This window comes from Arvicanthis niloticus, chromosome 4 (assembly GCF_011762505.2).
Source record: "Arvicanthis niloticus isolate mArvNil1 chromosome 4, mArvNil1.pat.X, whole genome shotgun sequence".
Taxonomy (NCBI): domain Eukaryota; kingdom Metazoa; phylum Chordata; class Mammalia; order Rodentia; family Muridae; genus Arvicanthis; species Arvicanthis niloticus.
The window spans coordinates 1,284,094-1,298,111 of record NC_047661.1 but is presented as its reverse complement, the minus strand read 5'-3'; the positions used below and the strand labels follow the sequence as shown (position 1 = coordinate 1,298,111).

The following is a 14,018-nucleotide window of genomic DNA, read 5'->3' as shown; positions in this document are numbered from 1 at the left end:
ATCCTGCCATTTCAGATTACTATCTTCCGGCTATAGCCCCACCTAGGTGGCAGCATCTTTATCTGTAGTCAGGAATGCCTTCCTGCCTTGGGCGAGGCTTGGGGAATGTAATCCAGCAAGTGTCCTTCACCTGGAATGTGAAGGCCTGAAATCTTATTTTCAGTTCCGCGTTCTGTAAGGCGAAAAATCTACACATATTTCATATGATGGCCTTTATAATTTTTCACTCTACAAGGCTTGTTTCAGAATCGGAGGCCACCCTTTGCACCTGGACTGCCACATCAGGAAGGTTTGCTACACTGTGGGCAACTATAGAACACTGAAGACGCTTAAAGGACATTCTGCAGAAAAGACAACTCTGAAAACAAGGTTAAAAAAAAAAAGTAAAAGGAAGGTCTAGAAACCCAAACCAGGGGGCTGAGTGTGGTATTGCCAACTTTGATCCCAGCATTCAGGAGGCAGAAACAAGTAGATCTCTGTGAGTTTGAAGCCTGCCTAGCATACATAATGAATTCCTGAATAGCCAGAGCTACCTAAGGGAGAGACTCTGTCTCAAACAGAAACAAACAAAAACCAACCCTAGAGCTAAGGAGATGGATTACTGAATAGAAAAGAGAAACCTGTTGCACTGCGGAACAGAAAGCACCCGACGACGTTCCTCCATTTCATTTCAATTAAGGCTCTTGGGAAGCCCTGAAGTTAGGTATCATAATCTCCAGTTTTTAATTGAAGTCCTCACAAGCAGAGAGTCCAATCAATAGAGAGTGAGACAACAGCAATGAGAAAAACAATCATTATAGTAAATCCCAGAGTCAATGAAGACACTGGAATTGGAGAGATGAGAGAGCATCTGGATGGAGAGGAGCATCTGGATGGAGAGGTGAGAGAGCATCTGGATGGAGAGGTGAGAGCATCTGGATGGAGAGGTGAGACAGCATCTGGATGGAGAGGTGAGAGAGCATCTGGATGGAGAGGTGAGAGAGCATCTGGATGGAGAAGTGAGAGAGCATCTGGATGAAGAGGTGAGAGAGCATCTGGACGGTTGAAAACTTTAGTGGTGAGGTGGTCAAGTGGAAGCACTCGGACCAGGCGGCACCCCAGGCAAGGCAGACTCCTGATCTGCTGGACAGTCTGACATCTCGGGAAGCAGGACTCCAAGTACAAACCTCAATGCAGCCAAGAGAAATGGATGATCATGGGACTTAATCTGCTATGAGGATGCTCAGAGTGACAGAGAGGGGACAGTGACGTCTGTCCCCAAACAGTGTGTTTTCTTAGGTGCCTGCTCCTTTTCCCACCCCTGCCTCACTTCCCCCTGAGCCACCTATCAAATAGGTCTACACACCAAATGACCATCCTACCTTCACACCTCCTGTGACTCCTCTACACACACACACACACACACACACACACACACACACAGTCTCCAGAGATGGTCTACTACAAGCAAATCTCATGCAAACAAAACAAAAGAGAGAGGTCCCAAGGGTTTCTTTTCCAAAAGTCAGCACGGTGGTTGAGAAAGGGTTAAGCTTCTGGCCCTGCTCACCCACCTGCCTCCAAACAGCAACCCTCACCCCGTTCTCAGATGTGTTAGTTCCTACCTTGAGGCCACCAGATGCCTCCACAGATGGTTTCTTAGCATCTGTAGGATTTGGGGCAGGAGGGTGTGCATGAAACCTAGCAGTCACAGGGTTATCTAGTACTTCCATAATGTCATGCAACGCTAAAGATGACACCACATGCATGCAATCTTGCATGAGTGGCGAGAACAAGAGGAGGAGAAGCCGGAGGAGAACTGAACCCAGACAACCTGGAAAGAAGGTTTTGGAGGCAAAGTCCTGAAAGGCCATTCAGTGGATGTGAAAAATGACAACCTGAGCCTAATGCCATGGAAACACAAGAGCCTGCCTGACAGCTGAGTCACATGAGAGGGCCTCTCACTCACTAACTGCTGCCTTCTGGTCACTGTTAGTGTCTATAGCAACAATCTCACAAAGGGCAACACTAGAGGAAATGTCAGGAAAACTAGAAACAAGCTCTATGTACTAAAAAGCTCTGCCTCAGAGCTTTTGAAACACAAATCTGTTACAAAAAGAGATGACAGTTCCATACTGTAACCACCAAGTACACTGAATATTAGTTGCTTCTTTAATAGCAGAAGGACTCAGCCCCTCCAACCAAAGGAAGGTCTGAACCATGACACTGGGGGAAAACAAGCCAGCCAACAAATATTTTACTTCAGTAACTGCATGCATGGGTAAAATGCTTTCTGAAAACAAGAATCCTCTATTTCAGAATTGTTTCATACATTTGACATTTAAGATGTGCCAGCTCCCTAACACTCAATGTATTGCTTTATCATTTGAGAAGTGAGAGAAAAAAATCACAACAGTACAACGTATGTTTGGGGCATCAACATTCACATAAATTAGGAAGCAGCAGATTAGAATTCCTACGACAGACATTTTATAAATATAGGGTGACTGGTATAATAGCACTGATACTACTTCTGGAAAATACCCAGGATTATATTTTCAGATATAAGACTGAGTAAAGCCACACTTACAGTTTTATATTTGTTCACCTTATCTTTATTGGAAGAGAAGGATCCTTTTACTACAATGCTATATAGCATAGGTTAAAAAAAAAATCACAGTTCTCTGAAATGTCTATAAAGGACACCGAGAGAGTCAAAGGAATTCTACCCATCCCTGAAATTCTATAAGACTCCATGAAAGTAACTTACAGACACAGAAAAAGGTACTGTGAGGGCAAATATGTTAGAGCCTGAAAACTATGTTATATAATAAAAGAATATTCTGTGTAAAGATCATTAATTAATTAATTTAATAATATATTTTATTGCATATACATATATTATTATTTAATATATATTAGAAGCAACAAGATTAATATACAACATATTAGATATTTGAATATAAGTACATATATATGCATATATATATATATGTATATTATATCATCCATCTATACATCTGCCATGCAGTATCTTAACAAGAGATCAGAACCCAGGCTCCTTGCTTTAAACATCAAGTCCTCTTTGCAGTATTAAAATGAACCATGAGTTAGTACTCTTAAGTGCCAAACACAAATTATTGTCTGTGGGACAGTGGACCTTGCCAGGAAACTTAGTAAGGTAGATCAGGTCTGAGTCCCCAGAAACTCAGGTACACACCTGAGAACAGGCAGCTCCCTTCCAGATTCCTGGCCTGGAACATGTGACATACTTCCCACATAAGGAAACATGACCAGTGGCCATGTAGGCCCAGAAAAGAGTTCTCCATGCTAATGAGGCACCTAGAATCCCTAAGGGTTAAGCCAATAAGCTCCCCTTTCAGGACATTCCTCCCTGCAAAAGGTATTTAATCTCTGGTCCACCCTGAGAAGTTGGTATGCATCTATTTTCCACAATGAAAAACCAATAAGCAGTTTGGAACTGAGGACTTTCTTTCGTCGAGAACTGCCATGGAGAGCATGAAGAAAGCCTTTGACTATGGAGCCGTACAGTTAAGTTTCCCAGAGAAGGCCTCTCTGCACTTCTTAGCACCCACAAGCTAAGAACAGTCACAGATGAGCTAAACAGGAGCCCCCACCCTGGCCAGGCTAGACACTGTCCTCAGCCTGCATGCCCCCAATGGTCCTGGTCTCATCATGGGCCTGTGGATCCTGACTCTTTGTCCCAGAGTTCTCTGTGAGGTTTTCTAACAGCAACAGATGCCCAGAAGTCAGGGAATATCAGCTTCAGCTTCCCACATCTCAGACTGCGTTCCCACCACCTGAGCAGTAGCATTGGGATAGGCACAGTCAAACTTCCCATGTTTCGCCTCCCCAGCAGGTTTTGCCCAATGGCAGGGTGGAAGACGAACCCACAATTATCTGTTTTACTGTATATAGTCAGTAAAAGAGTGAAAAAAATTTAAGACATTTTATCCAATCAAGATGCTTCATAGATGAAAGATAATCTCAAAATATAAGACGAATTTAAAAACCTACATTGCTGAAATTCTATTTCTTCCTCGATAATTTTATGTAAGAAAAAACTATGACAATATTTGTTTCCTTACACCTTATTAATATCATAGTATTTGCTTGCATTTGTAAAAACTCAAGTTTGTCTCATGAAGTTCTAATCTAATTATTGACAAAAAAATTACTTGAACACAAATTGCTTGACAAAAGAATGTTAAACAAGCCGGGCAGTGGTGGCTCACACCTTTAATCCCAGCACTTGGGAGGCAGAGGCAGGCGGATTTCTGAGTTCGAGGCCAGCCTGGTCTACAGAGTGAGTTCCAGGACAGCCAAGGCTATACAGAGAAACCCTGTCTCGAAAAACAAAACAAAACAAAAAGAATGTTAAACAAAAGTATGTTAGATTTAACAGTAAATTCTAAGAGGCATAAATGTGAAATATAATTCAACTCTTTAGAATACAAATTTGAGAACATGTTTTCTTTGCAAAAAGAGTCAAGGATAGCAGGTGCCCTGACAATGGGTGTCCTGACTGCACATTACCAAAGGCTTTAAATATTCTTACTATAAGACTAATCCAGTATATTGAATTAAAAGTCACCTTATGAGCTATTAAAAGCCACTAAACTATATGAACACTCTAAACGACTCCTCTACAAGTGTTTCCTTTCATGTACGTAAGAAAGTAAAGATTTGACAACAATTAGAACAAAGCCTCTGAGGAGTTAAGAGCACTTGCTGCTCTCACAGAGGACCCAGGTGTGGCACCCAGCACCCAGACAGTGGCTCACAACCATCCTTAACTCCAGTTCCGGGGGTCTTAAACCCTCTTCTGACCCCGTGAAGCATGAGGCATGCACACAGTGCACATAAGTACATGCAGGCAAAATACTCGTATGCTTAAAAACCGTGTGGAAAACACCATTTAACTGAACACAACTAGGAAATTCAGAATAACCATGTTATGATGAATTTAGAAAATAGGCAAAAAAAAATGTTTCTTGAAATGACATAATTATCCCTTCTTTAATGCTTTAAATAAAACTAGCCACAACATGTAGATTTGTTACTGATATTAATAATATCTAAATGCTATACAGAATTACATGGCCCCAAAGACACCAAGTCCATGGTTTTAAAAGTTTTATTGTCACAGCGGAAAGTGGATGAGCTGTACCCCCACATCCCCCATCTCCCCGCGCCATTTCTCAGGGCAGACCTGAGTTAAATAGGAAGGGAGGAGGAAGGACAGTCTGGGAAGAAATGCTTAACTGGCTAGGCCCTCTGGCCTTAGGTGTCTCATTAATATGAAGATCTCTCAAGGCCCTGAGGCCTGCAGTCACGTCCTCTGGTAGGGGTGTTGCCCTACGTGACTGAAAGGCGTGGATCAATGGAGGTCTTTGGCCGCATGTCAGGAGCCTAGAGTCTGGGAGTGTGGCAAAATGTATGCCGTCCCTTGCATGGTCTCCGGCCATCTCTAGCCAGTGCTCCACCAGAAACCAAGCTATCTTTTCACGATCCCACGGAGACCCAATGTCTTTTTAACTCCTGGTGGGAAAAAAAGAGAGCAGTGAACAGCTCAGTTCCCAATTTGGTGAGTGTTCCAACTCTGGTAAATGTTCCCACTTTGGTGAGTGCTCTCACTTTGGTTGCATTGAATTCTTCAGCCTTTAGAACTTTGCTGAGACTCACTATTCAGCTAAAAAAATGAGAGGACTGGGCCATTGTGCTAAAGTCCCTTTTGCCTCTGGAACTGTAACATCTTTAGCCCTGCCAGGACTCAGCTCAGGCCACCAGCACCTGTCTCCTCTAATTGGGGCTTGTCCTAGCCAGATCCTCCCATTCCAAAGCCTGGAAAGAAGGTCTCTGTCCAGCCACTTTCCCTGAGCTGACTGGAAAGAGCCTCATGGAGTATTTGTATCTGAGAAGAGTTATTGGAAGTGTGGTGTTACATGTTTAACATAGGCTAGTGGTCTTTCAGAGCATGACACAGTATCTTGAAAGAGACTGTATAGAGACTATATGACAAATGGGACATAGACACTAAGATCTAAGTAGAGAGTGATTGCTACAATACCTGTCAAGTCCTGTTTAGTAAACACTGTTTGAATGACCACTGTTGTAGTCTTGTTTTCCAGGTACAGGGGGAAGGGAAAGTGGGGTGAGGGTGGGGGCTACAACCCTAAGCAGCCATACTAATGTTAGCTTGCTCCAGATCATGTCTATAGAAGCTCAGCTTTGAAGGATGAAAATGATAGTCTTTAGAATAAAGCATTTCTGAAACCAGTGACCCAAGCTCACAGAACCGTGAGGAATCCTCACAAGGCAAGTAGCTCACGCTGGTGGTCACATGACACACAGGGTCACTGCCACAGGAAAGACTCACAACCTCCTGAATGTATGGCCAACAAGGTACTTGACATGCGTCGGACGTGGGAGGTAGGGTATAAAGCATAATAGTCACTAACAGTTGCTGGAGCTCTAAACTTAAGAATGAGACTGCACAACGGCAGGCTTGTTATCCCAGTCAAGACGCCATGGTGACATGTCCTTTAAAAGAAAGGGGTACAGGAAGAAACTACAACCAACAGTAAAGACTTTTACAGGGAAACCAGGCCCAGGCACTACTGAGGTCAGACCCTGGCCTCTTCAACACAGACAAGAATCAGAGGGAAATATGGAGGCAGTTTCAGGTCAACTAATCAAGCCACGAGGTTCAGAGGAGGTTTGAGATGCTTAATTTCAACTCAGTATACTCTCTTAATGAACATGAAGCATGTAGTAAATTATAAAAGCATTTTTAAAAACACAACATAATGAAAATATACCAAAGTTCACTGTCAGGAAAAAAAATCACAAACATTTCACAAATATTTAAACATAAATACTTCCAAACTTTGCCACTGATATTCCTTCCTATGCTTTAGTTTTATGACTCTTAGTCCAGTATCTGGCACATAGTAAACCTTAAATAACTATAAATTGCCATTTTATTGCACTCTAAAACACTGGTATATGTGAACTAAAGATAATGGAATAAATAAAGTGAAATGGAATCAGCTCAGGAATGAGTCTTCACTTTTATTTCTGAATAACAGAGGTCTTAGAGTTCTTAGAATTCATACAAGTTTTAAAAATAAGACCACCGTACCCAAGACTCTTACCAACTCCAGAGCTCCTTCTGGATTCACATAGAAGCTCTCAGAAGCTTTGAGAGTCTCTTGGCTTTGAAAATAATAATAATCTTCTCTACTCTATTCCTTTATGTCCCTTCACTGTCCCCAAGAGCAAAGACTGAAAACTTCCAATACTACCATGGTCCCAGCACTTCCAACAGGGTTTGGAGCCCCAGCTAAAATGTCCACACGGGACAACACGAAAGGCAAGCAAGGTCAGCTCCAGATAAATTGCACCCCAACAGAATCTCAGTATCTGGCCTCTTCAGTCAAAGATTATTTATCTCAGTACCTCCCACCTCCTCTCAATGGTCAAACCAAGTTGCCAAGAAAGGATCTGATCTCTAACATGTGACTGATAAGCCTTCTTAGAACAGTTCTTGTCCAGCTAGAAACAAAGCCTCATGCCTGATTCCCAGTGCTGAGGGCACATCAGAATTAGCTGTGGAGATTTTACACTGTGCCTGAGGCTCCTGAGCTAAACCTCTGAAGGAGGTACCCATGGTTGGTTGGTTCTGATGTATAGTCAGGGGTCAAGGCTAAGAACCACTTCTGTACTTTAAGTCATTAATTATCAGCACAAAGGGTTCAAGCATTTAGGAAGGTCCCAAGATTCTCTCTGGTATTCTAAAATTTAGGCTAGGTTAGCATGAATCTTCTCTTCTACCAGTCAGTGCCATAATCCTGAGATAGATTATTTGCAGTACTGGAGAAGGAGACTACCTTGCCATGTATAAAGTTGATAAGTCACAGATTTTTATTCTATTCACTTGAGTCTCTACTTTGGTTCTGCTCCCAGGGAGCCAAACCAAGGGGAAAAAGACTACAATCAGTAATATAACAATACCTAGCAGTCAACACTTAGCAAGTGCTAAGTGTTCAACAAATACTTGTGGAATGAACAAATAAAGAACAAGGCTTAATTAGAACACCTGCTGCCAATCAAATAAAAGGAGAAGCAAAAGTAATGGGCAAAGAGACTTAAAGTCAACAAAGGGCAGCCCCACTAACTGGAGACAGTATGAAGAATGGCTGGGAGGGAGGAGTCTACAGTTGTATGGGGTAAAGACAAAAGAGAGCTACCATAAAATCCAGCCTCCCTTGTCCAGCTTAGGGTATGTCACTAGCTGAGCAGCTACATCCCTTCCAGCAAGGGATGGCCAGGCTGGTGAGACTCTTGTCAATCTGACAGAACCATAAGTCACATATGGTGCTACCGGTAGTTTCCCTAAGAGAAAGGATATCACTGTCCAGACTCCTCCAGCATCTTGCTACAGGAAGCCATCTGGAGACCACACCCTAGGAATGGTGCACACCCACACTAAGTCAAAACAGTCCAGTTCTGTACTTTTTCCACATGTTGGAGAAACATACTTAAGCAATGTTCTAAACTGTCCCAATAACAGTCTCATCCAATACAGCTACCATTAACTGGAAAGTTTATGGGAGCATCTAAAATAACAACTAAAGGCAGGGCTTGTATAAGTCAAAAGTTAGTAACAGTTGAGTCTCAGAGTCCAACCCATGCTGCTCAAAACACAAAGCCCATGCTTTCCACTAAGCAAGCCCAGCCTACAAGCAAAAATCCAATGAGTTATCTTTAACAGCTAAGTACAATCCACAGTTCAAAAATTAAAATTACTAGCACTGACAGACACAAGGTTAGCCTTAGTTTGCCTTTCTCTTTTCTTTTCTATTTATTTATTTGTTTGTTTGTTTGTTTGTTTGTTTGAGACAGGGTTTCTCTGTGTAGCCCTGGCTGTCCTGGAACTTGCCTGTACACCAGGCTGGCTACAAACTCACAGAGAACCACCTGCCTCTGCCTCCCAAGTGTCACTGCCCCATCTTACTTTGCTTTCAACAATGTGGGTTTTTTTTTTCCCTTTTCTAAGTAAGAAGCTATTAGTAGGAATTCAATAAGCACTAGTTCCTTGAAAAAAATTACTCCTTTAATCTTGCATGGTTTTCAAATTGTACTACTTTAATTACTTAATTGTTCTAACTTGAAATCATACAAAAGACCCATTAACAAATAATCAATAAGATTAATTAATAAACTAATAATAAGATTCTACATTTCAGTTATATGAAATGAAAATACATACATGGTGCTTTGAATATACTTTCCTTGCTTTGAAACGGTGTTGTAAATTCAGCCTGCATTTTATCCTTCTAGAAAGAGACATCTCCAGGTAGAGGACTAATATATATAGTTTTGGGGACCTTCCCAATATTCACATTTCCAGTCCTACATCCTGGGAAGCCCTGCTCCTTTATCTGCCAAGGCCTACTTGTCAGTAACAGAAAATGCATTCTTGTGTTACTGACAAAGAACACAAGCCAACAAAATTTACCCAAGTGTGGCAGTGATACCAAAGGTAAAACACCGACTTAAAATATGATTTGAACATATCTGAATGGCCCCGCATAAAGAAATTACAAAGCTGTGCATAACCAGGCTTATGCTTAGCCAAGAGCATGCTGCTGAGAACATCAAAAGTTTATTAGGTCAAAATTCTTCACTGGAAAGATACACAATGTATGTGTACCAGCATTAATCCCATGTAAACAAGAGTTTACATGAACTACAAGCCAATGTTAAGAAATCAACAGCCCCTCAACAGTATCAAAAGGGTACCACCTCTGCAATGCTAAATCGGTTTTGAGAGATCATGATAAGCTAAGCTTTCCTGAGAGAAGCAGAAGTGGAAGCTACAGAGGTTGAACCGAATCCATACCCCCCAGCGTCTCTTCTCATTTGAATACCTATCCCATGACAAAAGTCAACACATGTGTGACCTCCTTACAGGCAGATTGAGTCAGGCCAGAGTTATATGATGTTCCCAGGATCTGGATGGGCCGCAGGAGTCTACACTGTCTATTAGCCACTGCGCTCCCCTTAATTATCCTGGGATAATTAAGATCACATCTCACCTAAAAATCCTTAGCAGAACACACAGAGAACACGGTCTGCACAGGGAAGAGGAAGGACATGCTCTATCTCAAGTTCAGGACTTCGTTTAGTTTAAATTAAAAAAAAAAAAAAAAAAATTAAGTCCAGAAACTCCTGAATCATCTATCAGTTCCTTTAACTGCAGTAGAAGACGAAAAGCTTGGCTTTCCAGTGAACAACAAAGACTGCACTTAGACAGACTTGCTCTCCTAAGCAAGCTAAAAATCACACACTTAAAACGGGAACAAGTATCTTTGTAGATTAAGAGGCCTCAAACACAGAAAATAACTTCTGAAACAAATCATCTAATAGCTGAAAGCCAAGGGTCTGATAAAGCAAAACAAACAAGTGAGCAGTTTAAAGGATTGCTGATGTCAACTTCATTCTTCTAACTGAAGAGAATTACAAAATCACATAAATTCATCAGACATTTTCTATCTGGTCATTATGTTAGTGTCCCTTAATATGGGAAGGTCCCACCTACATACACACACAGACCTGCTCTGCTAAGGAGTAACGACGTTGTTCAACGTGCCAGGCAGAACCCATTCTTTCTTTCTCCCTTTTCTTTGTCTCAGACAGTTTTGCTAGTTATCCCAAATTGGCCTGGAACTTTCTATGTAGCACAGAGCAGCCTCCCACTCACCATCTCTCCTGTCTCTTTCACCTACATATTGGGATTATGAGCATGCACTCCCATACTCAGTATTAAGAATTGTTTTTCAGTCAGGCTTTTGATTTATGCTGATCCATCCAAATCCAGTCCTGTGCCTCCACAGCCAACAATAATGACCAACCCCAACTTTTTATCCAGTTTAAAGGTACAGTCTGTATTGCAATCACAACCCATACTATGCAATCTTGGCTTGCCTGCTTCATCTGTTTAACATGAATCAGAGTTATTGGCCTAAAGTACCTTACTTAGCCCAATGGCTAAAATCTCCCAGGCTCACAAATCCACATTTTTAATCCATGGAATAGCATTAATAAAGTCATGTATTTTACATTTACAAGAGCAACTAAAAATAAACATACAAAAACATCTTGAAAAGTGCTTAAGTTTTAATGCATCATTTAAGGTTAGTTGATAATAGACTGAGTATTGAGTATAACTACATATGGACTGCTCCTGGGGCTCCCCAAGAACATACATAATCTGTTGTAAAAGTTGATTAATAAAATAAATACAGAATAAATGGTTACTAAGTTCAGACGAGATCGGGCCAGTTCAGAGTGGCATGGCCGTAGACAGTCACTAAGTTCAAAAGACAGGTCAAGTAAAGCATTGAGTTATAGATAGACCTGTAGAATTCTTCAGGAGTGTAGGAGCTAAAAGATGACTGCTTGACCCTTACAGTGGAAATCACTGAAGCTGATTTTCTTGTCAATTTTATACATGCCTTCACAGGATGGAAATGAACGTTCTTTAAGAAATATGCACAGTTCAACTCCGTAATAGTGCTTCAATTGAAACACTTGTACTTGTGTTTATTTCAATCTATAGACAGGACACTCCATGTAGTCACATTCTTACTCACATGGAATGAAAAAGAATAGAAAAACCCACTATAGCTACAGCTATACACCACTGAGACACACACACAGGTACACACATGTACACTTACGTACACAGAAAACAAAATTAAAGTCAAAATATAAACTAAATTTCCACAAAAATGACCTTGGCTTTCTAAATAAATACCTAAAGGAATATAGGACTTTTGCAAACAAATAGGTAGGAATGACTCACCAACTAATGTATAACCAATACCTTATCAAATTAAACAACCCAGACCTTATGATGGAATGCTTATGTTAAAATGTCTTCAAACAGTCACACTGAACAAACTTTGAAAATCAATTTCAGAGTGTAGAATCTGTCCAAACCAATTTGGAATTGTGGGTGGAAATAGAAGCATGACAAACACACTAAGGACTTTTGTCTCTTGGACACTTGCTATATAATTCATGAAGCCAGTAAGTCTGCAAAAATGTTAAAATAAAATCTTTGAAATTATGGCTCTATTTCCAATTGACTTACACCCATTTCAAACCCTCAATTCCTCTTAGATTCTGATTTTAAACACACATTTTTGCCCAAAATCTCTAACAGAGCTAACATTTCCTTACAACAAAAATCAAACTATTTTTTTTTTTAAATTACAGACTGTTGTAAGATACAGGCAATCATCCCGTTAAAGATTATATAACTTCTTTCTAAATCATGTCGTTACCACTAACTTCTACCCAATGTGACAAAACAGAAGGGTTACACTTCCATCTGTTAATAACGAACATTATTTCTTAATTTACAGAGAAGTATGTTGCAAGAGTGACTTTCTGACTTCATGCTAAGCCAAAACCACCCATGCAAGACACAGCATAGCAACATATAAAGCAGCCTACAGTAAAGGCAAAGCAAGAATCTCAGACTTTTTTTGAGGTTGTTGACTAGCCAATCTAATGAGCAAGCACAGTAAGGGGGGGGGGGGGGGAAGAAAAGGAAAAAAAGAAAAGAAAAAAAAAGTCTCTTGCCACTTGCCATCCTTCTCTAATCCTGCCTCCTGCTTTTGCTGTGGTTAAATAAGTTACTTCAGTTTAAGAAAACAGAAATAATGCTTTGGGGATGGATTTTTCAAAACATAAATACTGTACATGAAGCCGAAATAAGTTGCTCTAAGTTGTGGACTCTATTCATTTACAAACAACCAAATAAAGATACATCCACTTGTATTCCTATCATAGAGCTGTAACCTGGGAATCTGCAAGAATGCTAGAATCTTAAATCCCAAATTCAGCTAATTCCCCCTAAGCGCCTAAAAACACGGTAGGTCTTCGCGTAAGCGGATACAGCGATACAAGCTCCGCAACTCCAAAGGTGCGATAATTCAAAAGAAGCCTGCCTCCAACTGCACCTCCAAGAGACAGGGCTCGGTGCTGGAAACCTACTCGAAACCTGCTGCACTTTACCAAAGTGTCCGAACAGCCCCAGAAAGGCTGCTCCGCGCCGATACCGGAACGAAGGAGCAAACCTACGAAGGAGAACCGTAGTCGCCGAACCGCCTCCCGCGAGGATCTAGGATAACAGCCAGGAGGCTCCCCCGCAGGCGTTCAGGTTCCCCGGAGGCTGTGCGCTGCGTGTGGGCGGGGCCATGTCGGGAGGCGGGGCTGGGAGGCGGGGGCGGAGTTAGTTAGAGGGCGGAATGGAGCGAGGATGTTGAATGGAGCGGAAGCTCGAGGGGCGGAGCCAGCTCGGGAAGGCTGAGCGAGAGGCGGGCTCACCTTGCGGTGATGGCCGGCGGACGCGCGCTGCGACGCGTCCCCTTCCCTGAGGGCCTCGGCGCCGCGGGCCCACCTGCACCGGAGCCCCGGCGGGTGTCGCCACGCTGTACGCCCGCGTCCCTCCTCTCTCGGCCCCGCCACCCCAGCTCCGCTGAGGACACTAACAGCTGCACGCAGCGCCTCAACGCGCGCCGCCTTCCCATCTTTGGTGGCGGTCGTGTCTGACCATGCGGTCCCCGGCTGCAGCGCGGTCACACGCCGCGCCACCCGCTGCCTGGCCTTTACCAAGATGGCTGCCCCCGCGGACTGAGGCGCAGAGGCCTGGAGGCCATCTTGGTAAAGTCCGCGTAGCCGGTCGAACTGAGATTGTACAGCCCTCCGACCAGATTGGCTCCGAGCATTCCAAGTCACGTGAGCTCATCCCTGGACACCAGAGACAGTTGCTAACCCCAGAAGAATCTGGTTGACCAATGTGCCCGCCGCGGCCCACTATGTAAAACAGCACTGACGGTCTTTGACTAAAGAGCCCAGTTACAAAGACACTAATTATAGATTTCTATAGTGAGTACTGAGTATATGTGGCTCTACTACCTCGTGTACTCAGTTACATTTAG

General features: G+C 42.4%; 1 protein-coding gene across 5 annotated transcripts in view; it reads right to left on the bottom strand.

Moving 5' to 3' along the window:
- Positions 1-13,813, bottom strand: part of Napepld (N-acyl phosphatidylethanolamine phospholipase D) — a 39,384-nt gene extending 25,571 nt beyond the window's left edge. The window contains exon 1 of one of the 5 annotated variants that reach the window (XM_034500176.2): positions 13,405-13,813. In XM_034500176.2, the coding sequence (XP_034356067.1) occupies positions 13,405-13,607 (203 nt within the window). In that variant the 5' untranslated portion in view covers positions 13,608-13,813. Of the gene's footprint in view, positions 1-13,071; positions 13,290-13,404 lie in introns of those variants that run through there. The other 4 variants (XM_076932123.1, XM_034500177.2, XM_076932122.1 and 1 more) reach the window with 4 other exon arrangements.
- Positions 13,814-14,018: the final 205 nt, after the last annotated feature.